The sequence below is a fragment of the Patagioenas fasciata genome, chromosome 6, assembly GCF_037038585.1.
Source record: "Patagioenas fasciata isolate bPatFas1 chromosome 6, bPatFas1.hap1, whole genome shotgun sequence".
Classification (NCBI taxonomy): domain Eukaryota; kingdom Metazoa; phylum Chordata; class Aves; order Columbiformes; family Columbidae; genus Patagioenas; species Patagioenas fasciata.
The window spans coordinates 22,133,405-22,160,885 of record NC_092525.1 but is presented as its reverse complement, the minus strand read 5'-3'; the positions used below and the strand labels follow the sequence as shown (position 1 = coordinate 22,160,885).

At 40.2% G+C, this 27,481-nt stretch overlaps 1 protein-coding gene and 1 long non-coding RNA gene across 2 annotated transcripts in view; one reads left to right on the top strand and one right to left on the bottom strand.

Annotated features, from left to right (window-relative positions):
- The first annotated feature begins 305 nt into the window (after window positions 1-305).
- On the top strand, window positions 306-14,392 carry LOC139828285 (uncharacterized). The gene is made up of 3 exons (XR_011739725.1): window positions 306-465; window positions 7,750-7,821; window positions 13,567-14,392. It is a non-coding gene; the product is annotated as an uncharacterized lncRNA (long non-coding RNA).
- SLC1A7 (solute carrier family 1 member 7) overlaps window positions 8,612-27,481 on the bottom strand; it is a 48,714-nt gene continuing 29,844 nt past the window's right edge. The window contains exons 7-11 of the mRNA XM_065842096.2: window positions 26,630-26,863; window positions 18,684-18,878; window positions 15,452-15,586; window positions 11,498-11,597; window positions 8,612-9,430 (exon numbers count right to left, since the gene is read on the bottom strand). Of these exons, the coding sequence (XP_065698168.1) occupies window positions 9,194-9,430; window positions 11,498-11,597; window positions 15,452-15,586; window positions 18,684-18,878; window positions 26,630-26,863 (901 nt within the window). The 3' untranslated portion in view covers window positions 8,612-9,193. The remainder of the gene's footprint in view (window positions 9,431-11,497; window positions 11,598-15,451; window positions 15,587-18,683; window positions 18,879-26,629; window positions 26,864-27,481) is intronic.

The window sequence follows — 27,481 nt, the reverse complement described above, 5'->3', positions numbered from 1 at the left end:
CTCCCCATGGGCACAGACATGGAGGGCTCCTCCCCCGGCTAACTGGCAAAATGCCTCACAAGGGAGCTGGTGCTGTCCTGCCGAGGGGAGGGGAGGGGAGGGGAGGGGAGGGGAGGGGAGGGGAGGGGAGGGGAGGGGAGGGGAGGGGAGGGGAGGGGAGGGGAGGGGAGGGGAGGGGAGGGGAGGGGAGGGGAGGGGAGGAGAGGAGAGGAGAGGAGAGGAGAGGAGAGGAGAGGAGAGGAGAGGAGAGGAGAGGAGAGGAGAGGAGAGGAGAGGAGAGGAGAGGAGAGGAGAGGAGAGGAGATAGAAGAGGAGAGGCGAGGCCATGGCGACTCCTCTGTGGGGAGGGTGGTGGCTCAAGGCCGAGGCTTTCCCTCCTCCAAGATGGCACCCTCCAAGCTCTGCTTCAAGGGACAACAGGACCTCACGGGTGACCAGCAGCCCCAGCCTCGGCTGGCAGGACAGGTGAGTTGCAGAGGACAGCAGCAGCCATGCTGCTGGTGGGGGAGGCAGGGTGAGGGGTTGGGGGTTCAAGCTCCTTTGTGGTGTGGTGAGGGCCATGCAGACTGTGCTGTGGTGTTTGGGATTTAAATGTTCCATTTAATGAAAAAAAGATGATTCACACAGTACGTAGATACTCTTTTAAGGAAAAAGTAGTTAAGGAAAACTTTCGACCAAATTTGAACGGCGATGTGGGGAGGCGGGAAGGAAGCTGCAAAGTGCTCCCCCGAGGGAGCAGCAGCAGCTCCTCAGGAATGGCCGACTCAGACCCCTGGCAGCTGCCAACCACCCTCCTCGCAGCAGCTCTGGTCAGGCAGCCATGCCTGGTTAAACATCTGCCGGATCTTCCGAGCTTCGGGGACTTAAAGATTATTTTCTTTAGCTCCCTCTTGTAAATGCTACAGAGTTCTCCAGTAAAAGGGCTATTGGGGAAAGGATCCTCCAACTTGTGCAGGTGCTGAAGAGCTGGGCTGGCAGGCCTGCTCCTGAGCCATCTGTGGTACAAACTCCCTCCTCCTCTTCTACTGCTTTACAAAAGGGATAGTGGGGACTTCTTCCTGGAAGGGCTGAGGATCTAGAGTAGCAGAGGTTAAGTACGTGAGGCTATGGACCCGCATTAACAAAGTGGGTGGGGATGAGAAGTGTCCTGCTCCCTGGGACCTAACTGCCATTTCTTCTGCTCCTTGGTGGTCCCCACAGAGCGGGGAGGTAGGAAGGGTCCGATTAAAGCTTCATGATTGTTCTCTTTTGACATTGGTTCATAATGCTCAGTGAGAGTTTATTTTACGGTGCTATTTGTCATCATGTTGACCAAGCCCACTAATATTTTTACAAATTTTGCTTACAAAAAAGTAACAAGAACAAAGACACATTTTACAACTTATGTATTTGATGGGAAGCAGCCTCTGGGGAAGCTTCTATGATATAGTCCAATATCCTTTTAATTGATTTCACTCTGTAATATTGGTAAGTCTCCTTGGGTTTGGGAATAGTTATTCTAAAAACTTTTTAATATATATATATTTATATAATACGAATTTAGCCTTGTTTTTTCAAGATTTTTCCTCTTATGGAATTAATTTATGGAGATCATTGTAATTGCTTTATTATGTTGCTAATATAAAAACAGTGAGTAAATCTCCTAAAGAAACTCCATTCCCTTTAGTGGGGAAAATATTGGTGTGCCCTGTAGCTCTGATTCATACTGCTATTGTAAAGTCAGCCAGCTGTGAGATACATGTGGAGGCAGTGTATGATAAATGTGTTCTAATAATCCAGTATACAAAGTGTTTCCATAAAAATTCTTCAGTAGTATCCAAGGACATTAAACAGTCCATCAATAAAGTCCTTCTTTAAATGGTTTTGAATCAGGCGAAGGCTGTTTCAATGCACAGTTGTACAGGCTATCTCAAGTTTTCCCTATGGTAGTTCCAGAATCTGTTTTTAGCATATGATTATGATACCATCAAGAACGTTGCTGCCGATAAAAATTTAGATTGATCCGCAGTATTTTCAGCTCTAGTTGCAGACAAGAATGAGTCTTGTGCTTTTACTTCTTGGGATATAATTACCTGTTTGTTGACAGTCATTAAAGAAATTAGCTTTAAAAAAAAATCTTTATCTAGGGTATGTATTTTTTTTTACAGGATTGAAATTAGCTTTGATTACTTATATAGCACTCTAGATCTCTCCTGTGGGGTGGGCCTCTCTTTCGGGGCTGTTTAACTCAAATGCAGCACTAGCATAAAACTCAAAGCACTTTACAAATGTGCTGAGGACAGTAGAGTTGCTACACCACAAGGCACCACAGCTTAAAAAATTTGGCACCGGAAAGCTCACTTTGCTTGTTCCTACCCTTCTCTGTAAAGCAGGCAGGAAGAATCAAAGTGACTCTTCAACTTCCAAACCAGGCAGGAACAACCTGAGTCTTTCACATTTGTCCCACCTGCTTTCAGAGAGGGGACGAAAAAATGTCTGGGAGGCAGATAGTGTCTAATACCTTTTGTGAAATTTACTCTGGAGAGTTGCAGGTTACTTGTGCAGGAAGTATGGTATGGAGTTAAACATTAATCCTGTGTGCAGCACCGGTGAGAAAACAACTAAGCATGAGCAGTCACAGTGCAAATTCTCTCCATTGGAGAGCTTTGAGTCTTCCTTTCCACACTTTTATGCTTGTGCTAGCTCTGACCACAGTGATTAACTGAAAACCTCCTGTCCTCCTCTCCAGGTGTTTGGTTAGGAGTATTTCATGTCAGAGAAATTATTTCTTCTATTTAAAACAAACAAAGAAAATACAACAGAAGATCGGACGATTCATCCTAAAACAAAGATTTACTGATTAAATTGTCAATAAAATATAGACTAACTCAATCTCTCTCCTTTGAGTTTGTTTTCAAGAAAACTCATGAGATATAAAAGAAGTATTTAAATGGAAAAGAAGATGGAAGATTAGGGTTGAAAAATACTCATTTTTACTTAGTTCTGTAAAATTTCCACATGTTTTTAATAGCTTAGTGGTAAAGCCCAATAAAACCACTAGAAGCAATGAAATCATAATGAAATATCTCAAGGTCAGTCTTGTTTTTCTTTTGGTTTTGCCATCTAGCCCATACAGTATTTGTAGCAGATGTAATGTGAGATATCTGTGAACACAAAACACTTCTTGTTTTGCTTTCCCTGCTTTTTCCATCTTATTAAAATACCCTTCTTCTGGGGGGAGGGGGGAAGCAGCTAGAGATATTCTATCCTTATTAGGAAAGTTCAAAAGCAACCATTAGCTACAGTAGGTTCCATGTGGTGGGTCAAATCCTGGCTTTCAGCTAGTGTTGTGTGCAGACACGTGCCAGCATACATTTAATTCCCAAATGAAACGCAGATTCCTCTTAGTGATGAAAGATGACTTCTTTTAAAACAACCGATGCAGAACTCTGTATCTTAAAGAAGAAAAAACTCCTATGATGGAACCTGAAAAGCAGAACTGTGACATACCCCGAGCACATCTATAATCACCAGTGGCATGGGAATACCAGGGGTTTGTAATGGCTTAATTGAAAAGGCTTCAGCAACAATATTTGCTTATTCCTGTGCTGGACAGGATGCTCTATGCTAGTTTGGAAGGCAGTACACCATGCCTTACCACCAAAAGTCTTTGCAGGAGTACAAGTAAGTTTTCATTGTATCAGAAATAGGAGAAGGAAAAGAATTCTTCCATTAACTGCATGGTCTGTTTCAATAGTTCTCAGGAATTAGGTGTGAAGGGGTGGGCAGCGAGTCACAGATGCCTGTGGATACTGCAGTCCTGTCTGCTTTGTGTTTAGTGGCAGCTCTGAGAGCAGAGGGGTGGCTTGCTCCATCCCTGCACCTCCAGCTGTTGGTGCCCTTTCGTCTTGGAACCAGCAAGGAAAGAGGGTTTGATTCTATTGCAGAAGTGACTCTGCGTCTTCCCCTAGCAATACTCACCATCCTGTCTTTCTGAAGAAACCTTCTTTATTCCTTCCCCAAAATACCTCTCCGTCAGTAACAGACTGCTCTGATTTTACTTTGACAGCCTGTAAAATATTTGAAATATACTGTGACATAAATTTGTCAAAAGTCTCAGCTGTGCCAAATCCATTCCTGTACATCATCTTCTTGGCAATGGAGATGCAACTGTTGCTACTTTATTTTAAATAACGGAGTCTGAGGTTTTGTCACTTAAAACAGGAACCTGGCAATTCCTGTGAATATTGCAGATGGTGATCTTCTGCTTCCAGAGGGAGAGAAGTGGCTAATCCAAGGTTATCATGAGTCCCATTGAATGTGTTATGTAGCTGTCTCAGTCTTCAGCTGATTTATCCTTACCATGCAACACCCTGTTGAATTAGAAAACCACTTTTTGTCTGTTTATAGATGGGAAGCGAACCTTACATTTTTGTGGTCTTTTGACCATGAGATCACATGAGAAGTCTGAGATAGTGAATCATGAACTGAACTTAAGCAGTGACCAGCCTTCCCGTTCTATTGATCTCATCCATTTTGGGTTTTGTGGGACAAACTGTTACAAATTCTAGAAGTATCTATGAGTATGCTCCAGAGTAGTTAGTGATGAGTGTAATTTTGAGCATATATTGCTTCCTTAGTTGTATGTGAAACCATAGGTTAAAGTGAAAAATTTCATACATGGATTTCATTTGCAGCTGGCCCTTAGTGAATGGATGCATCACATTTGTTTATTTTGTGGCCTTTTTTTCAAATGCAGCAGACATTTTCCAGCCGTTATGACTGCAAAAAGATGTGCATCCCCTCTGCAAGATAGGCAGTAGTACCATCCCTATGGAAAAAACTACAGTGCTTTCTCTCGTCACTGTGTTTAGTCCTCAGCTGAAGGGCTGTGATCTCAGCCAGCTTAGTGCCTGGAGGGGAAAACCAGCAATTCCTCGTTGCCACTGTGAGGGTAATGAATGAGAGCTGTCTTGATGTAAAAACACACCTGGTTGTTCAGTAAAAACAGACACAGGAGTTCTTAGCACTGGGCAAGATCAAAGGCAGCCTGAATTTTCCAGATTCAATTCATTTCCCAGGTTACACATTTTGCTTGCACACATCAGCCACCTTCTGCTAATAGTTACCTCATTTTTATGGAAAGCACAGAAAGGACTGAGGTCATTTCCAAGACTATCCATCTGGCTTGAAGATGAAGCTTCCTGTCTGCTTTGAAAATATTATGAATCACTTTGCTGTTGTTAAAAAGGGACTAAAATAATTGTTTGTTGTAGAATTGAAAGAGAGAGCTCATCAAATGGTAATGTTGCAGAGTTACTGTATTTTCTAATTGCTAGTATAGCACAGAGGGAGTCTAGGATTTAATGGTTTAGCCAATTATTTAGACCATCTTATTGGGATACATATTCAGGTGACACAAATACACTTAACTGAAATTAAGTCATTTAAATGGCATCAATTAAGATTAGCTGAGAATATGAGTAACTGTATTAGTTCCATAAATTTCTCTATTGGGCTTGGCAGCCAAAAGCTCTTGGGAATTAGTGGGATGTGTTTCTTTCTCCCAGTTTTAATTCTTGCACAAGGATTTATTACAGCAATTCAACACTTCAAAACTTCCTTGGCATTGGCAAAATCCTCAATAACCTGTTTTAAGATGTCTTTAATGATGTTTTATGCCACAACAATCTGCAGTGGCTTCTTTCCTCTCAGTAGTATCTCTAGAGCAATGCAGTTGCAAATTAACCAGCATAAAATGACTGTCTGATAAGTATGTGTTAATTTGGGTTACAGCCCAAATTATTTCTTCCGTAGCTGTATACAATGCACCACACTTCTTAATTATCTTCTCTCCCTCCTCAACACTCTCCCCTAGTGTGTCTTGAGTATACTTTAATTGGCTAAATTCCCTTTCTTTTTAGTAGAGAGAGGCAACTTCAAAATACGATTGAATGTTGCCAGTAAAGAAATATGTTATTTCCACATATACTTGGAAGTATTCCATGTGAACTGTTGTAATTAGTGATTGATGGGCTGATTGATTGATTTTTTCCAGTATAAATACTTGAGCCTGTAAAGGTCATGTCTGTTTTTACGCTCTGAAAGTAGAACAAACATATTTACCAACACAAAGCTTGCACTCTAGCTTGATGATCAACAGCTTCATTATTTTTGTTGGAAGGAAGCGTGATTATAGCTGGAAAATGTGAACAGATCTATATATGAAAATACAATATGGAACCTACCAATAGCTTAATTGCACCATGTATCAAGCTGCTTGACAACAAACACCATGAGACACAGAAAACAGCTAACATGGAAGAAAACTTACCATAAAAATTATTTTAACTTCAGTGTTTGCTTCTCCACAGTTAATAGTGGTGTCTTGTGTTCTTAGTACAAAATGACTGTAGTAGCAGTCAGATGCTCCAGTGCAGATCACACTACACTAAGCAACATATATTTGCCAGAACAAAGAACTAAAGTGCTATATGTAGGTCTCTGGTTTGCAGTACTCAATACCACACATGGTAAGGGGCAGGTGAGAAACTGGTCCACTGCCCTCCTCCCAGCTGGTTCACATTGCAGCTGCTGTTGCAAGGTGCTAGACAACATCAACAGAAAATAGACTTGCCCTGAAAAGAGCTTCTGAAAGCAAAACTTCAGATGCCAAACAGCAGCTCCAAACTACAGGGGATAGTTACCCACAAAAACAATGGTAAGTTACAATTGGTGTTATTTCTAAGATGAATGGGTTACACATATTGGTGTAAATCCCAAGTTTTAAAGATCTGGACAATATAATTTTTAAAAAATTATGCATTTCAAATTTGCAAAGCAAACCTGGACAGTCTATGAATAGGGTTTGAATGCAGAAGGCTAATTTTAAAACAGTCTGTTGCTTCCATAAAAATATGGCTTCACTCAAGACTTCTGCATTGCCTACTTGCCAAACAGAGTGTAAAGGGCAAAATTGTTGTTTTCTTAATTGTGTAGTACTTGTGTAGCCCAACTGGCTGCTTCTTCTGGTCTTTGATGCTTTATCTCATCTAAAGTTCTTGTTGTAGAAGTCATGGCTTCTTAGCACTGGAGTTGGCTTAACTTACACTGTTTTATCCTTGGCTGCTGCTGCTTATCCCTGTGTCACCCCTTCATTTGTGTCAACACAACTGTCTGTTAGGACTGTGCTGAAAACATATGTGAACTGGTTTGAATTAAAAGTACTTCTCATCTGATGGTTCGTCTGGCCTCAAAAATCATTAGGTCTGTACAGCTGGGAGAGGAGAGGAGGCAGCACAGGGAAGGATGGACAGCTGGGGAAGGATGAAGGGGACCTCCAGGAGCTCCCAGTGCTGCTGAGATGGAAGTATCAGATACGGTGTCTGTCAGCCAGTGCTGCTGTGATTCAGAGAGGCCTCAGCTCTCCCAAATCGCTCCTTTTAATGGTACTGTGTAGAGCAGGCCCATTATAGGACTTGGTCAGGAGCAAATTCTTCTGAATAATTTCAGTTCTTCCCTATTCTTTGTGTTCTGTGTTTGTTGTTTTCACTCTAGGATAAAATCAGGAAAATAGTTACCAACTGTATGTATTTTCAAATACATATATTCTGAGGAATTATAGGCAAATGTGTTGGCAGTTTATTGTTGTGTATGTTTGGGGTTTTGTTTGTTTGTTTGTTTCCTGGCTTTGCCATTTGATATTTAAACTACTGATACTACAGCCCTCTGGGGCAACTAATTAGTGCATTACAAAATTACTCCCAACAGGAGCCCTTGAAGAAGAGCTGAATGTGCACATCCCAGGAAAGCCATTATTCATGTGTGCATGAAACACTTCTGGTGAGTGCAGAAATTGTCCTTTTGACTTGGTTATTTTTTATCTACAGATGAGAGAAGTATGTTATAATACTGGACACATGTTATATGAAACTAATGTACCACAAGTAGCTAAATATAATATGTCTAGTGTATTGGTGTGAACTAGTATATAACCTCTGGAGCAAATCCCAACTTTTGAAAAGGTCTCCTCATTTCCACTCTCCATTTCAGCAGAGAAATAAGAAGACACTAGTAGTAAAAGTGCACACACAGCCTGTTTTTGAAATGACAGGTTTATTAAAAATGTTCTCTATCACAAACATTGGAAACATACTCAGCTGATTTTATTGAAAATGCAAGATTCAATAGGTAGTGGAAAGGTAGTAACTGTCAATGTAGATCAACCACTGAATTATGAGAAATAGTGGGCCAGTTTCCACAGCAAACTCGTCACAAACCCTCAATATTACTCAGCATCATCGGGTTCCAGTTTATGTTGAGTCTGCCTGAAGCACATAGTTCAAGAGCTTGAGCTTTGGGTTTGTACATATTTACAGTAGAACAGCCTACAGATTACAGGAGAGGAAACATTAGCACCAGTGCTTATAGATTAGGGCTCACATTGCTTCTGCATGTGCATGGTACTGACTCTACTGAAGAGTTAGGTAAAAAAAAAAGGTTAATGAATCTGGCACTTGGAAGGCAAACTGTGCTCTGCAGTGACTCTGTGCTTTTTGTTGCCTATCACACTTGAATGCCTGTCTTTGAAGGCTGCCCATCAGAATTTCCTTGATGTGCGTTCTCGCAAAAATGTATGCTTCGCTTCACCTCTGCTTGACGTGTTATTTAGTAATATGTGTAACCCCATGAGACCAGGAAATCAGTGTGATTTTCTTACTGCTGTTCTAAAACTAAGCTCAAACTCTTTATTTAGTGAATATTAGACACAATTAGTATCTTTAGCAGTTTTGGTGAAACATTTTCACATAGCAAAAAATCTACATAAATACAGTGTTCATAGTTACTGAGATTCACAAAAAAAAAAAAAGGCTTTGGTTAGAAAATCAAAAAGGGTCAAATAAAAAACACCTTAAAAAAAATAAAAAGCTGAAGGAGTGTCAAATACTATATTGGAGTCAACTGAGTGCAGAACAAAACAGTAGTCGTCCATTAGTTAGTTTTTCAGTATCAAAATCTTCCACCTAAAGAAGCCCACGTCCCTTGCAAGCTGTGCGCCTTTCCTGATGTTCACAGCTGGTCTCCTAGCTCCAGTACAAGCAGGGTAGTGATAATTCCACATTTTCCTGTTGAAGGCAAAGAGTCTTTCTTCCAGCTGTGAGGTAGAGATTCGGTATCAGGTCACTGGGGTATGAGATACCACCAAGAGCAGCTGTTACACATTTGTTTCTAGTTCATTTATTTCAATGGTGCAGTGGTCTTTACTGTTGGATTTCTTAGTGTGATTCTCCACTGGACTTTCTTCTTGCTCCACTTGTACAGGTATGTTGTGCTGAAACCCTTTCACTGTTTCTGGTCCACGAGATTCATTCATGGTCTTCACACAGCCATTTCTCTGATAAGCCACAATCTGATGGACGTTAATAGGCTTAGTTTCACAGATCAATGGCACCTATGTGAAAAGCATTAAGATTTGGAATACTGCCAGTGTTTGCTGTATACAACAGGAAAGGAATTCTTACTTTGAAAGCCTGTGGTCTGCTTTACATTGACCAGGATTATCTCAGGACTCCATAGACTTCCAGGACCTGTTTCTTATATACACTAAAGCATCTTTGCACCATCTGGGTAAAGTGAAGGTGTCTCTAAGTATGTAAAAACACACATTCTGTCACAACTCTAATTTAATGTATACCCACAGTAATAACTGCTTGTATCAATATACCAATATAAGTAGGGTAGATAAAGACTAGAATGTCAGGGCTAAGTCTGAAAGATATGGACTCTCAATGACCAGCAGGCTGAGCTTTGGGCACTGCTCACTCTTGAGTGCAATTACATAGACCAGTAAGTATTTGTTGTTGTCTTCTGCCTTTCTTCTAACTCAATAAATGAATACCTGGCTTTTCAGTTTGCACTACTTCAAAAGAAACAGAGGATTTTATGGACTGATTCATAAGTTAAATATTGAAGCGTCCTTTAAATCAAACCAGAAGTTCTGATGAGGAAAATAAGACGTAAATACCGGCAGAGAATGAAGGTGGGCTTGCAGCTGAGAAAATTTGGCCTTTGGGTATACATTACTAACTCCACAAATTATGCAGCCAAAACATACAGCAGACTAATGGTATATTTTAATACAATTATAGAGCACGATGCAAAGAAAAATCTCATCACGGATGACTAAGTAATCCCTTAGGAGGGATTTTGTATTCTTGAAACTTCTCGAGTTCTGACTGAGTTCTAAATACAGCAATGAAAGGTCAGGAGGTCCGTGTTATGCAGGAACTCAGACTACACTTCTGGCTTTGTAATGGGTGACATACCGTACCATTAGGTTGTATATTTAGTTTTTTGGTAGCTAGCTATACGTGTCGCCCATATATTCAGGCCTAATCCTGTCATCAGTAATTACTGCAGGTGCTAAGTACCTCAGAGAATAAGGATGGTCTTTCAATGTAAAACTTGAAAGAGCAGGAATTTTAAATGCATATTGCAGGAATGCATGAGAATGGGATTTACCAGAAAGATCATCTGTAAAACAGGAGAAATAATAATTGAAATAAAACTTTCCCATTAATACTCTTGTACTTTGTAGAATACTACAAATGATGCATAGAAATGAAACGTGCCTTGTGAAAAACAGTCCTGTCAAAGAAACTTTTCTGCAGAAACTACTCTGTGGAAGAAAGGTATTGGGTCTGCCATGAGTTGAAATGGTTGGAGATTAGCACCTCCAAGCATGATGGGCTTGTGGAATTAGTAATCTCCTCTGTCAAGGATCTGAAGGAAGAGCATGAGAAGGAGTTCCTGATACAAGGAACGACTGAATGAGTCATGCCAAAGAGGAAAGAAAACAAGTACAGATGTGGAGAAAAGCAGGGGCAGCATAAGGAGTGCATGGAATAAAATACAGAGAAGGAAAAAAGGTGTAAGAAGGAACTTGAATTAAACGTAGGAGGCATGAAGATACCTGCGAATGAAGTCTATAATGGAGCAATGCACTTGTATTTGTCCAGAAAGGAAATTATTGCAATGGTGGCTTCAGATTATGCTAACATACCCAGGATAGTTACTTTTGTTGTGAGCTTATTGATTATGCATATATACACTTGTAGATACCTTTACCTGCCCCTACACACAAATACTCTAGGATATTTATCACCCTGCTCTGTTGCCAGGACAACTTACTGGTCAGTCAGGACTTGGGTACTGAGTGTTAGACTCACAGTTCCAGCATATTGTGCATTTGCAGGACAGTGCAGCTGCTTTTCCTGCTCCTAGCCCTGGTGTGCCAGACATCTGGCTGGCAAGCTTTGAATTCGAGTGGCTTTTTGCATGACCTCATGCAAAAGGATCCCTCCACCCCGTCTGGCTAAACAGCACATTGCCCAATTCCGTCCTCTCTCTGAAACACCTTTTATAAACTAGGTGAAACAAATGTGGGAGGCTGAGAGCTGGCAGGTTCTTTGCCGTGATACGGCACACGCTGGCACACCCTGGTTCATGGTGTTGTTACCTCATCACCATCCTTGATGAACTCCTTCCGGCAGATGTGGGCCATGATCCCAGCAGCCAGCGCATCTCCCAGGACATTGATCATTGTTCTAAATCTGTCTCTGAAAAATGAAATAGTAATGGTGAATTGTTGGCTCTTTGGGTACATGCCTATGCCTTCAACACTGCAGTAATTATAGCTGAAGGCCAGTTTGGCTGTTTTTACAAGCTAACCAGTTTGAAATAGTAGTAAGGAGTTTGGCACAGGGCAGTCATGAGTTACTGAGCTGCTCAGTTGGGTTTTCCAGCCTTTTCAGACCTCAGTGCCCTGTGGTGCCACACACTTTAATTTGTAAAGGAGGTAACCAGAGCAGCTGTGTGTCCCTTTACATGCAAGTTGATTCGGCACTAAAAGGGTTTAACATACCAGCTCAAGATTGCATTTATGTTCAAGTTTTTATGTTAAGGTCCAGTATTATGGCCTGATTGGAGGTTTGATGCTGCAAATGTCTTAATTCAATAAAAGTAGAGGGCAGCCAGTACAACCAGTACCTTTTATTAGTTATCAAGGTTCCAATCTCAGCAACCAAAGTGCTAGTTGAAGTTATTGTATTGTCAGAATGTGCAGAATACAACCAAAATTATTGGGAAGATTGCTAAATAACTACACTCACCAACTAAGCAGCAACTGACCATATTTAAATCATGTTCATTTCTGAAAAAGCTGTGGTTGCTATGGCTTCCACTGGTTCTTAAAGATCCTTAATTTTCAGTGATCATCTTTTCCAATTTAAATTAGTATGCTTGACAATACTTTGTATATATACATATATATATATGGTTTCACTATTTTTCATTTATTCATTTATAGGTTAATTTCTTCCCTGTTCACACTTTCTACCCACTGTCTAAAAAATAAATCTATTGAAATACACACTGTAAATGCACAAAAGTAAGTGGTTGTCATAGAAAAGTGTTACACTTAAACCAGCTTGGAATCTATTAGTTAAAATTGACGAGATTTCAAATAGACAATATAGCTTTAAAGTCTGAAAGATAGCATGCCTTTTCCAAGAAAAACATACACATCTGAAAACTGTGTCATATTAGTAACTTAATTTATAAATGTGGGTTATAAAATGGAGGTTCAGAAATCTCCAGATGTTTGGCTTATTAAAGTCAGTGACAGTCCAATATCAACACTGCCCAGATTTCTGATCCTGTATCTTAATATAGAAAAGAATTGTAACTGTGCTGATTATTTTTTCTGATATTTTAGGCATGTACTCTGTGCATGCAAATGTTTATGGAGTTGCTTGCCTAATTAGCCTGAAAATTCCTGCATGAAAAGTTATTTGTATGTACAGTTCTCCAAATTGTACTTGCAATCTCAAGTAACTTCAGCAATAATACTGCACAGCCTACACCTGGCTGTGCTTGTTGACTCCAGGATCCAGTCCTCGCTTGTTTGCTGAATCCATTTTCTAGTTCCTGCTGTTCTGATTTGGGGTTTTGCCTTGAGAAAAATTCCCACTAGGGAAAAATACTGTTACAGCACATATTGATAGTTGTTCCTGCTACACACAGACCTTTTCTTTTCCCTGGTTGGACAGTGAATTTCGATTCTTGGAAGGATATTCTGAGTTGTTAATTTTGCACTGTGCAGAGAGTCAGCTGTGGTAGAGAAGCAGCTGTATGGACAGAGCTCAAGAGTGTGCACTCCCTTGGGGCTCTGATGAGCATCTCTTCTGAAGACAGAATGTTTCTGAGGAAACTGCACCACGCTGAAACTCCTAAGGAAACTGACTGCCTGGCACATTGCTTGACCAGCTCTATTCCGTGTCTGTGTGTGTAGGTAGCAGTCTGCACTGCCCGTGAGGAGAACCACAGTACACATCACCGACATTTCTCCTCTAAGAGGCCAACCTGCTGCTAGTGGCATTTCTTTCCAGTGCAAACGCATGAGTCAGGTGTTGCAGTGGGATTTTAGCTTTAGATGGTATTATTAAAGATGCAAAATTAAAGGTGCAAAACTTTTGTGTTTCATAAATGAGCTGAGAAACATTTTTATTTCCTTCTTTTTGTCTCTAGGCACTAACTAAAGGTATGAAGTTCACACGTTATGGCTACCTAAATGAGTTGTAATCCCTGCAGTGCATTGTAATGGGCATTTCAGCCTCGTGAGATCATCTAACCAGCTTTCTTTTAGCATTCTTCATACTCCAGTACTTCCAAAAGTAACATTGAAAGTATTCATCATATCAACCATGTTGACACTTTGCATCTGCAGGCTCTTGAAATGACCAAGTGCTGAAATATAGAAATAGACTTTTTGTATGAAAGGTCATTTGCAACAGACAGAAAATTGGGTCTGTTCCTTGCTCACTTCTTGATACCATCTGGAATCATAGCCTGAAAAAGTTTTTTGTCTCTTGTTTTCAAAAGCTTTGTAAGACAAAAAGAAGCGTAATTCCCATATATGCTGGAAGACTTACTGGAAAAACAATGAAATGTTGATGTTGCAAGAGCTGGGCAAAAACTGAGCAATATAGAGGGAAAAGGCTTTTGTAACACAGCTTAAAATACTTTGATTTTATTGTACTTTGTTAACTATTTAGCCTCAGTGACTAGCATTAGAAAGGTTGCTTTATTAAAATCTGAACTGTCACTCCCAAGTTTAAGTGCATGCAGCAGATATTATTTATGCTTCACAGAAGAATATTCCTGATGTTTCTAAAATAAAATGTGTTAAAATGTGCATACAACACAACACTCATGACTCCTATTATTAATAATAATATTCTATTACACTGAACAGAAAGTAAATAATTTCTTCTCACAATTCTTTGTACAAAAAATCAGTGCCTTAAAGTTGAATAAAATAGGATATCTAATAGAATAGACTTGTAACACATTTTTACCAGGAACCTTGATGTAATGAAACTCCACTGTATTAACAGAGATGTATTTTATATAAATTAAATATAAAATAACTTTGAGTGTTTCCTTATGGATGCATACGCTAGTTTTGTAGTTAATTGAAATGCAAATGAGCTAGGGCCCTGTATTTTTTGGTTCACCTTCCTACACCGTTCAAAATGGTTTGGTTGATTCACGGACATTTACATTCAAATTAAGAGTTCAAACAAACGACTCCTTATGAATTTTTAAAGTGGTTCTTCTCATGGGTGACGAGAATCTCTCATATTCTGAGTGTGTTAAGTTGTAGTCTCTGCCTCTGCCGTTAAATCCTCCGTGATTAGAGATGCAGCAAAGTAACATCTACAGAATTGCCGTGCTTGCAAAATGTGGCTCCGTGCAGGGAGCTACAAATTGCTGCTGCCTGTTGAGCACTGAAATGCAGAATTGCATCAGGATCCCTGAGAAAATGAAGACATGATTAATCCTAACACAGTGTGTTGCAAACATGACATTCAGGTGGATTGTATCGTGGTTCTAGTTACAGCAGTAGTAGCTATATACAGCACAAACCCTTCCTGTACTGTTTTCACGGCTATTTCAGGCAGAGTTTTTAAGGTCATTCTTAAGTTTTCCTGTGATCTGACTTAAGGTAGTTACCTTGGTCTACTTCTGCATGCATCCTCCCTCCCTGTGAATGTGAAGAACAATCACTGTCCTCTTCAGGACAGTATTATCTATACCAGAAAATGCTGTGGTGACCTTTCAGCCTGCTCTGGTTTTAGACTAAACAAACTCCACTTCTTCAGTCTTTCCACATGGGTCATATTGCCCAAGTCTCATCTAGACTCTCCCTCATTTGGCTATGTCTTTTTTCAATATAATGCCCACTTCAGCAGAGTATTTAATCTGAGGCCACATCAGCACCATTTCAAGCAAAATAATTACTTCCCATGTCTTTCATGCATATTCGTAGAATTAGACTATACCCCTGGAGACCATTTCCTTTTTAGCAATGTTGCCACACTGGAAACCTCGAAAGCCTAATGTTACTTACAGTGCCCAGTCGACGGCAATAATCAACGTGATGTCATCTGTTGGGAGCCCAACCGAGGTCAGAACAATGACCATCGTTACCAGACCAGCTTGCGGGATACCTGCAGCACCTATGCTGGCGGCTGTGGCTGTGATACTTGAACAAAGAAAGAAAGGAATAAGCTTTACCAGTGATGGGTTGCTCTGCAAGAAACCACACCATGTTTCTACGGGAGCTTTCCTAAACCATAATCCTTTGTACACAAGCCACTGCACAGAAGTGCCAGCATTTTGTGGACAGAAACCAGGTCAGAGAGCAAGAACAGGCCAAACTGTCTGCCCAGGACTAAGTTCTCACCCGTGCAGCCTTGGCGCTGGTGGGGCAGTTCTGTTATCTCTTAATATCACAAGGGCAGAGAAAGAGGGGCAGCCAGGCTGTGCCTTCCTGAGTTCTGTCATCTCCTTGTGGGTGATGGCATCACACAGCACCGTGTGCCATGGATCTGCCAGCGCTCCTCATCACTGCTTCCCCTTGGCAGCAGAGCTCCCAGCAGACACCTCTGAGTCACCATTGGCAGCTCCCGTGCCAGGCGAATCCACGTCTGGCTGCAGCCAGGGCCCTTCATGTCAATCCCTCACAAAGAGGCTGGGCCAGGGGTGAAGTCCTTGCATAGCACACAGCTTTGCATACTTGGATCTAAATATGTAGCAAGTGTGAATGTGACTGTACCTCTTCAGTTTCTGTGAAGTATTTTTACTTGACCTTCATGCCATTGTTTCAGCCAGGCAAGCAGAAATGAACGGGAGAGCAGGGCAAAAGTGGACCTGGCAAGCTTAACATCTTTTTTCATAATGCTCTTTTTAGGGGAGGGATTTAATTCCTTTTTTCCAGGAGCAAGAGTATCTGGATATATTAATTTCCCCCCATTTGGCCACTTCCAAGAGCTAGGCTATCCAGCAGAAAGACAAAAAACTAATGTTGACAATTGTAAACGGATGACATAAAGCATATACACCAATAATCCACTGCATTCAACCATCCAGAATTTCAGAGCTTTTGGCAAACATTTAAGCCTCATCATCCTCCTGTGATGGAAAATGAGGGCAACAGTATTCACCCATATGGAAACTGAGACACAGAGATATCCAGTATCTTGCTCACAGCTATACAGTGTACCAGTAGAGCCACACCAGTATTTATAACTAGGGCCCTTTCCTGCAATAAAAAAAATACATTTGCATGTGTGCGTGATGGGGAATAAGAAAGATTTTAAACTACATTTTGAAAAAGTTAGCTTGTGTAGCATCCTAATAGCATTGTAATAAGCAGCATATAGATAGAAAGGAAGGGACAGAAGCTCAGTAATTTAATAAGAAATTTATATAATGAACATTAAAAGTTTCTGCAGTTAGTGGTCCACACTGGCTGGCTGATAAGGACTGCTTCTGCCTGCTAAGACAGTTCAGGCCACAGTTTTGTAACATAATCGGGAGCAAAAATGTTTAACTAAGATTATACAGGCAACCTGCTATTCCATTGATTTTTTAACTTAATGTAGATGCTGCTTCTATTAATAAGCTAAAATGATGGGAATAGGATCCTTATTATATTTTTGTGCTCCAACTAGGTTTGCATAACCGCATTGACATAAACTGTCAACCTGGATTTTACAAATTAGGAGCAAAGAAGACTGATCATTTTCCAACCATATTTTTCCACCTGCCAAAAATATCCTGGCACTCAGAAATATTTGAATTTCAAATCTCTGGATCCTAAAGTATCAAGATCTGGGGCAAGTTTGACCCATAGGATACAGATAGAATTTGGCTTCAGATATTCAGTCAGTCAGTCTTTTTATTTATTTTCGTTTCCTGGATTTTCCCAATCTTCATTTGTATTTTCCTTCTACTGTCTTTACTTATGTCTGCTTCTTATATACTAGCACTTAATATAGGCAGTGAAAATAGAGACATAAAATTGGGTTCTACAAAGAGAAGTTAGAACTTACCTAATACCCATTTGCCATCACTTTCCTTTTCCTTATTTTTTTCAAGTCATCATTCTCTGCTTCAAGGTGTATGTAATATCTGCCCATGCTCTGGGCTGTACTCTGAGACCACATTCTAAAAACATCCCTGAATTCAAAATCACAAAAGCCTAAATTTTAGCACAGCGTCATTCCAATAGTTTTCAGAGAGAGAGACAGCCTGAAGCAAGAGGTCATATGGGCACAATTTATTTCTTCTGCTTCTCGTCTCCCCAGATGTTGCCAGAAGCCCGTCAGCAAGCCCCAGCTGTCACCTGGGGTTAGTTTGAGGAGTCTCCTCATCTTGTGAAGATTTTAAAGTCCAGCAGAACATGGGCAAGGCCCGGCAGTGTAAACAGGGCAGTGATGAGCTCACTGGGTGGGTAGGTAAGCAGATCTCAAATATGTTGCACAAGGCCCTAGCTAAGAGGAATGTTTTTTCTAATCATTAGTTCCCTGCTGGAAACCTGCAGGTTTCAGTCCCTGAGGCATTCTTTGGCAGCCACTGGAGTCATTCTGGCAGTAATTGTTTAGTTGGATCTTCTAGTCTTTTGGATCCATTAACAGTCCTTTCAAGGATGGAGTATGCAGCTCTAGCAATCTCTGCCCACTGAGAGCATGGTTGTTTATCAAGTTTTCTGTTTTAACAAGCAGCAGAGAAGATAATTTAAAAAAATATCTCAGTGACATGACATCTTCATGAAAATCTGCCCTGATATTAGCATCTGTCGTCCTTCCCTGTTCCCCCACTCCTCCAAGGTTTGACAAAAAGCTTCCTAGCACACACACTATTCCCTGTTACCTGATACAGGACTTCAGTTTTGTAGTTTAACCTTTTCCTCTCATGTAAAGATGCAAACCAGGGTTAAAGTTGAAAACAGTTCTGACATTTAAAATCATGTTTTAAACACCAATAATAATAGTAAAATGTTCCAGTCCTAGTAAATGATAAATGAGGTGCCAAACAGTGAAAATTAGACAGCTTTCCTCAAACAGAAACATGTTTCCTGGTGCCCACATGCTTATGTTGAATGGTACCAATACAATTTCCTTTTCCACAATCTGTGACCCCTACATTACTTAAAAATAACCATCCCACGAGGAATGGATCCTTTGATAACAGCACAGATGTTTTTCCTTTTGATCAGTGCTACATACAAGAATCCTAAGATGTGTCAGATGCAACAAGACAAGCGATTCGCAGCTTGTGGAATTTGAGGTTTATACCTTATAGTGATAATCTGCCCAAAGTCCAGCTCGTAGTTGTTCACTTGCGCAATGAAGATGGCAGCAACTGCTTCATAGAGAGCTGTCCCATCCATGTTGATGGTGGCTCCCACTGGCAGCACAAACCTCGCGATCCTCCTGTCCACGTGGTTGTTCTCCAACAAGCACTTGAAAGTGATAGGCAGTGTGGCTGAGCTGCAAAACAGCACAGAGAAGCACACATTGACTTGGTTTTATTTCTGGGGAACAGAACACATTGTAGCAAACCTTCTCCAGGCAGGGTGAGTTTTACAGTAACCATCAAAGCGCTGCTTCTCGTTCCTTGGTCTGCATGTGTAACTCCCTTGCCCTGTAACTCACTCTGCTTGAGCGGGCATAAAGACAGTTACATGTATAAATAGTAGAGTTAGTGCAAATTTTGCTTCCCCAAAATGAAAAATGTTGTTCTCTCTTTCCCTCATTCTGAAGAAAAGAGACAGAAATCCCGCAGAGTGAGTATTGTACATTTAAATGCAAAACAGAGGAAACACCCTGTGCAGCTTGTTAGTAAAATCTCTGGAAACTGTTGTGCACTCATGGTTTCTAAAAAAGTTTCCTTCTAAGCCTTCTGAACTAGAAATCAATTTTTAAACAGCAAGAGTAACCATAAACCAGGAAAGGTATAAAGCAAGGAAAGCTCTTAACTCACTATAAGGAAATGGTAGAGAAATGCCCTTACAGATCATTCCGGTTCTCACTGCATATTGACAGTAATTAGATGACCGGTTTAGGCGATGAATTACAGTGGTAGTGAGAGCTCACAAGAGATGGGAATGCTGCTGGGGTATATTCATTCTGGCAGTTCTAATATTTAATCAGTACTTACTTTGAAAAACAAACACAGCAAAACATAACCTCCCTAACTGCACATTAGATGTCATTTCTCTCTTGGGCATGCCTATCATTTTTTACACATTTGTGAATAACTGAAATTCTGTCTTGTTTACCATAAAATGTTCATAAAATAAAAGGGTGAGGCTGGGGCTCACAGATGATGTAGAACTGAACCCACTGGTGTAGCTATAACTGGGAGCAAACCCCCGCAGTAACACTTCTAGATGTTCTTAACTACAGGCATGGCCAGGAAGCAATTATAAACTTATTATTCATTGCCTCCCTCTGCTGCAGCTACTTCAGTCATGGAAAATTACTTGTTTAAAAAGACAGTCTTTCCTTGGCCATTTGCCTTTTGCGCAACAAAACCCTGTCTAATTTATTTGTGGGAAGAAGAGGAGAAAAAGGTAATCTTACAAGTCCTTTTCCACCTTGCCCATGCTTGGACATATCAGAATTTTACACCTAAATGTGCAAATTTTAACTGACCGACATCTTCAGATTTGGCTGAGATGTGACAAAGATTGTGAAAACCAATCCCATAATAACAATGGCACAACCAGTAAAATCTGTATCTATTTCCACTGTTGTAAATGGAACATATGACACTGTTTTTGCAAGAATTCAACTTTTAAATGTGTACATTTTCTCAGAGAGTCAGGTGTTGCTTTCATTTGAATTTTGTGCTGTTAGAAGTAACATTTCTAGGGCACATTACTAGATGCTGGTTTTGTTGTTTATGAAATATTATAATAAAAAATAAAATGGGCAAAATGTAAGTGCAACGGTGATGAAAAACATCGTGCAAGATATTGAAAGGAAGCAAATTTCCAGGTCACAGATTCTTGTACCTTCTTAGCACAGGCAACTACTACATATAGACTCACTCAATTTTATGAGACCACACCTTAGAGCTTCTAGACTGTTTGTCCTAACTATTCCTATCGAGTGGCTTTCCAGAACTCACTGTTCAGATGAGAAATTTAATTTATCATCTAGATGTACTCTTTTCAATTTACACTATATCTGTTTTATATGTTTAATGTGTTTCTCCTTGCTCAAATCAGTCCAGTTGTTGCAACACATATTGTTAAAAATTGGTTTTGTCCCCTCTCAGTCTGGATTGATACAATCAGACTTCTTAAAATATTCTCTTAGAAAGTTGTTACTTTACATCCCTTATTACCCTTTCAGCACCTGAATAGAGGTGACAAAAATTACGTGGAGTATCCAAGAGGCTGTCTTGTTCAATTATGGTTCATATTTACTAATCTGGCACATATCAGAAAATACGTGTCTTACGTAAGGCTTTAGCTGTTGCTGACTTACAGGTGGCAATTAAAAAAAAAACAAACAACATTCCTACAGTCATTTTTGAGTCATATTAATTTCAATGGCTGAAGAAAAAACATTCTCAAATAAATAATTCCAGTTAAATTAAGTTTGTTTTCTTGAAAGCTGCTTTATCTAGTGTTAAAAACTGGAGCAGTAACATGAAAGCCTTACATGTAACATTCATTCGGAGGAAAAACTACTCTAAAGCACTGATCTTAATCTGTTAAGTCTTTTAAAAACTGTCCTAAAGCCCTTCAGCAAGGAGGAGAGGCATCTTCTCCCAGCACTAACTCTAACAATTAAAAATAAATTTTTAGAGTCTTATCTCAATTTTGGGATAAAATGCTGCAGCTGCAGAGACTGAGCATAAGCTAATGCTGGATCAGGCCAAGCTCTTACTAGTGTGAGCCACAAAGACAGCTAGTCACGGTGGAGCAACAGCTGTTCAGCCTGCTCTGTTTATCTTATCGTTCAAATGCATTTTGATATTTGCTCCAAAAATCAACAAACTGATCTCATCTCCCTTTTGCTAAATCTGCCTTTAATTTACACTGTGCAATAGCCAAGATATGAGTGTTTCATAAGCAGCAAAACCTTTGAAAAACTCATGCTTTATCGTTTGTCTTCAGAGAAGATGAAAATTGCTTCTTTTGATGGGGTGTACCGCTGAGAAGATGCTGTTTTAATTCATTAATGATATGGAGAGATGACCTAGAAAAATAAAATTCCCTCTTGCCATTGGAATGAGGAAAGCTAAAACCAAGAGGAATTTTGCCTGTAGGCCCAATGCTGCTTTTTCAGTACAGTAAGAAGTGACAAGGTCAGGGGCGATGTGGGGAGAAGATCCTGTCAGGGCAGGGTGGGCAGTGACAGCACATGCTGTACACACCTTCCCAGTGGAGCAAAGAGGAGCTGTGTACATCGCTGTGGGTGCCTGTTGGCAAATCCAGCTTGTACTGGAGCCAAGGGTTTGGCGTCAGGGGCTGGCTGGCCAGGGGGCGGGTGCAGGACTTGGTGCTGGTTGTAGGGATTGAATTCATTGTGTCCTACATGGTGCACCAAAAGAATATAAGATCTCCTCCTTCTCTGTCCCTGCCTCTCCAGTAATGTCTGTGCAAACCAAAATATTGTTGTGACTGGGATTTCTGGAGAAATATAAGCGGACTGAGAATGGGGTGCAGAACCTCTCTCCAAAGGGAAAGGTGTTGAAATAATGTTCAGATTCAATAAAATCATTGCCATGAGACAGCTGTTTAGCGGCTTTCATATTCCCTTGTGTTACATTCTTGGGTTTTGCATGTGGTATTGTTTTTGATTCTTGCAGTTCGACTTTTAGCTTAGGAAGAAAGCTTTCCACAGGTGCAGACTAGCTGGAATGAGTATCAGGACATTGATTTGTGATTTTCTTTCTATCTTTAGATGTAGACATGAACTGACACAGAAACATCTCCAAGAAACACATTGGTACACTTTAAATCAACTCTTTGTTCTCCTCTAAGATGATCTGAAAATCCAATACCCACATTATGAGTGTTATATAATGCCCCTGTGGCAAGCATTATTTAACCAAATACAGATGTGTTGACTGTCAGGAGAAGCAGCTCTCCTGTCCAGCCCCAATTATTTGTGCATGTTCTTTTGGCAACAGCTCAGTTATGTGCAGTATCCATTCCTTTCAGTGTAACGAAGGTGAAAAGTTCAGCTATCTCAACACAAGGCACTGCTATTTGAGCAGAAATTTTTTGAAAACCACGTTGGGCCTGTATTGGCTTTGCAACATATACACGCTGTTAAGAAGGGGCAAACAGAGCTAAAGCCATCGAACACGTCCAACCCCCAAATCTGTACGTTCAGAACCTTTCCTCAGGACTCACCTTAACTTTGGTGGTACAGCTTCTGACACTAAAGATACTAAACATCGTAACAAGTCCTGCTGGTGATTCTGGACAGGTTGAACTGCCAGCTGGTGCCAGAGCTCCGTTCCCAAACTACACCCTCTCTGGGCCTATAAATATGTAATTATTCCTTGCACAGTGGAAGGCAAAAGAGCACTGTCTTGAAGTACTCAATATCCCCAGGAGAGGGGCTCTCCCCTGGGAGTCGGGGCCCAGGAGAGTCAAAGTCAGGACAGGCTTAAGGGAAAGCTGAATTCCCCATTATTTCCCACTGTCAGTGGGCACTCTCACATCAGCTTGGGGTAAGAAAACGGGGCTGGAGAAAACCTCAGGTAAAGATTGGTTTGCCTGGAAGAGACTCACCAGAAGAGACACCGCTTTCTCATCAGTTCTTTAGGGGGAGATTTTTTCTTTCCAGCCATGCCTGATGGCTTCCCAGCTCTCCTTACCACGCTGGCTTTGGGGGCTCTTTCCTAGGAGCCCAACTCTCCCAATGAGGAGCTGAGTTCCAAGATGAACCACAGTCAGCCTATGTGGTTGCGAGTTGCCTACAAGTTAAACTTCGCAATGATGATCCCTGTGATCTGCAGGTCTTTAAAAGAGTCAGCTCGCATTTGCTAGGGAGCATGCATGTTCTTTCCTAATGCTTCCACAAGCAAATGAGAGAAAAATAACTAATCTAAAAATTCTCAGACCAACCAGTGTTGGACTTTCTCCAACTTAGACACTCATGTAGAACAGGGAATCAAACTCCTGCATCCCTTTGAAGATCTGGTTGTGTATTTTGGTGACTACATATCATGTCTGACTTGTTTTATCACTATAATTGATCATAATGGCATTGGAACATTTCTAACCCTGAAATATACCACAAGCAGCCTGGACCTGAATATATATTATGAACTGCAAAGAGGGCACTTCATGATTGCGAAGTGGCTCAACACTCTCATAGCTAGAGACAGAGTAGGAAGATTAGATCCAATGAAGAAACAATGAACTTCCTTGACAGAAATGGGAAATCACTATTTAAAAAAGCAGGTCCTGCAAGTTTTCAGACTAGTAAATTGGTTATAAAATCAAAATGCAATGCTGATGCAAAGTAAAGAAAATTAAGAAAAATAATCTGCTTTTTAAAATGGTGGAATATGTGCTGATCTTTTAAGTCTTGATTAAACTTCCCTTGATAAAGGTACCTACACTGGAGAAAAGGTTGGTTACTTTTGTTAATCATTAACACAAAGGAAAAGGACAAACTCTTCTATAAATGCTAAAGGTAAAATGAGGAACAGAATTTTTTCAAAATTCAGATTAGAGTTTTAAGAAAAATTCTTTTTTTCTAAAAAAAGAGAATGACTGGAATGGCACAGATTAAAAAACCCTGAGTTGTCAGCAACAGAGTTCTTCAGAAAGAGAATTCTTAGAGGAGCAGGGCAGATAGCCAAGTGTGTCAAATGTGAACCTGATGAGCCTGTTCCAACATTCACATCTTTGAGTGCAAAATTAGCATCTCACTTGAATCTGGGGATGTGACAACATCTCAAACTACGAACTTTTTATATTCTAATAAAAAAAGCTTGCCTTAATTATTTAAGCCTAATTAGAGTTTAAAACACCACCCAGAACATATTTATTTCTTGACTCTGTATGTCACAGTATGTTGCTCTCCATAGGCTGGTTTGGAGCAAACTGATATATATGAAAACACCTTGTAAAATGAAGCATTGTGGAAAGCAAATAACTTCCAAATGTGCTGAAATAATCACTACCTCCTCTCCTCTCTTTTAATTCCTATACTTTCCTTCTCCTCTGCTCACTCCTGCCCTAACCACTGTATGTATATTCATGAGAGAAACAGCCATCTGCACTTGACCTTCCTGCCCCAAATCGCCTTGTCAGACCTCACTAGAACTATAATGAGCCTAATGAGGCCAGAGGGCCTGGGGATAAAAATTTTAGGCTCTTTTCCCAAGTCTAGCACAGCTCTAGTACAACTGAAGTTTTCTCTTTTTCATTGTCCCTTCAGTAAAACAGAGATTATTTCTCTTTTAGTGTTGACAGTAATTACTGCATTGTAAGTAATATTTTGTAACAAAAACAAGTTTTGCACAAGATTACAGCAAAAATGAATGACAGCAACTAATCTGAGTTCAGGAAGGCAGCATCGTTACTTCTCCATGTATGTATTTACTTTGATAATTCGCAGAAGAGTTCCAGATCTCTGCAAAGTTCACATAATTATTTATCAGCGACGATGCCCTATGCAAAGCCATATGTGCTGATTACATAACAGCCCATATTAGACTATTAAAATAAGTTATTTAAATCAATATTTGTTTGACCGCTTTCCCAGAACTTTTTATCTAGATGTCATTCCTGCCCATTCCTTCTGTAATCCTACCAGTTGCAAATGCACTTTATTTCTAAGTGGGTCACTTTGTGTTGTAGGAGAGATTACACGAATTCTTCCTCAAGGAAACTGGAAAGATATAGAGAAAAGTAAGATTAGAGACACAAGGGATAAGAAGTTGGTGCAATACTATTGCCCGAAAGGATATACTAGTCTTCAGAGCTTAACTTTTAGAAATTATTATAAGATGGAAGAATGAATCACTATTAAGGTATAACTAGATTAAATACTGAGTCATTATTGTTTATTAGAATAAATATTTTTGGGTTAATAAAGCCTTTTTAATTTTTCATTAATAAATATATGTTCCAAATTTATCCTTGATTTTGTACTAATTACTAATTTGAAGTCTAAATTAAGTAGATGAAGGTAGACGTTTGTCAGTAGGTGCCATCATTTCAAAATCTGGATAAGAATTCAGTATTTTCCAGTCTCGCTGTAAAATAAGAATAATAACTCTAAAAACCCAAAAGCAAAAATGAGATGAAAGAAAGGTATCTTTTCCTTTCATTAGCTCTCTTCCTCTACAGTTGGCAGGAGAAATATTAAATGTGCAAGATGTGCTAAACAGACCTATTTACACGGCATTTTCTACTTGTACTGTGGCTTTTACTATAGCGCAAGAAGTGGTAGGTATGGCTGCTCCTGTTACTTCAGAGTAAGAAACCTTCAGCCACTGATGCCATGAAACTGTGTTTTCATGATATCGGCTACACAGAAATGTGATTTTAGTTGTCGTTCTTGTCTCCTCTCCATGCAGGTCTAGTCCAGCCCTTTCAAGAACTTCTCACACACTAGTTTATCTGTGCTGGGAGTCATCTTCACAACCAGTTCACAAGCTGTGTCCCATTTTCACTGTACCAGTGTTCAGCTATGGTTAAAATTCAATGTACATCCTCCCTAAAAAGGATGCAAAAGATATTATTCCTTGAGCAGAACAGCTAAATACTTTCCCACTGCTGGACAATAGTTTGCAACCACAGTCTTAATGCAGCAAGAAACAAGGACTAAGAAGAGTAGAAAGGCTAAAACAATTCCATATGACTTCACTAGGAGGTTCTCCACTAATACCAAAAACAAATTCTGGACGAGCTGTGTGTCCCTTGTATATATTAAATTTGTAGAAGCACAATGTTTGTTTTCATGAAAGAACACCCTTATTTCCTTTCTAGTTCTCAAGAAAAAACATTTTTGTCCAATAATTTTTAAACTGAGGGAAGACAATGTGACAAACACTATTGTCAAATGGCTCCCACATAACTTCCAAATGTTGAGAGACACATCTTTCAAAATTACGGCAGTGAACTTGACACAGGCCATTGTTCAGATACAAATATATCTGCTTCAGTATCGCTGTAGGGTGCTGTTCCTCAGAGAAAGCTGTAGTAAGGATCTAGCAGGTATTTTGTTGCATCTGTCTAGAAACTGTGTAATACCTGGAGGACGTGGCCAGAGCGATGAGCAAGGCTTGAAGAATCCCTCTGATGAAGACAATGGGATTCTTCTTGGTGATAAAGAAGTACATCATTGGCAGAATAAACAGCCCATGCACCACCAGGCCGCAAACCACCGTAATGGCATAGAAACCCAGTTTCTTCCCAATGGCCGAAGGGTCATCCATTTCTAAGATTTTACCAGCAATTAGGAACACGATTCCAAATGGAAAATACCTAAGCAAAAAGAAAGACAGTCATTATTAGGAGATTGCTCACTTCCACCAAACAATGAGAGGGGAAATCCATGTGTTATACTTCCAGCAGCAGAGCAGTACCAGCCGCCTGTCTGGAAGCAGCACAGCTGGATTCTGTTGTTCTTTCAGACTAAGCCCCACTCTCTCACACCTGAGGAGCATTCCCAAAGCACTGAGCTAAACAATCTTTTGTGTGGGGTACTCCTCAGCACAGCTGAGGTTATGGTGCTGGGCAGGAATGACTTTTAAACGTTTTAGTTCAGAAGGCAGCTCTGATGTTTCAGCTTAAGGCAGGTCATTTGCTGGGGAGAGGGGGAATGAATCCTAAACTCGGCTCATGAGTTTGTGCTTGCTTAACTGCTCATGGATTTTAGTTGGAAGCTGTTAAGTAAATGTTTATGTTGCCTTTGGAAGACACAGGAGAAACACCAACATGAATTAGACATGCTTTTGGAATGCCTGGGTGTTTGGTTCAGGGCAAATAGATAGGCAGAAGAATAGTTAGCCTCTGGACACAAAGTCATGGGTACTGAAACAGCTTAAAACTAAAAAAATAGAAAAAAAATCTGGAGGCATCCAGCCATCTTCCACTTGCAGC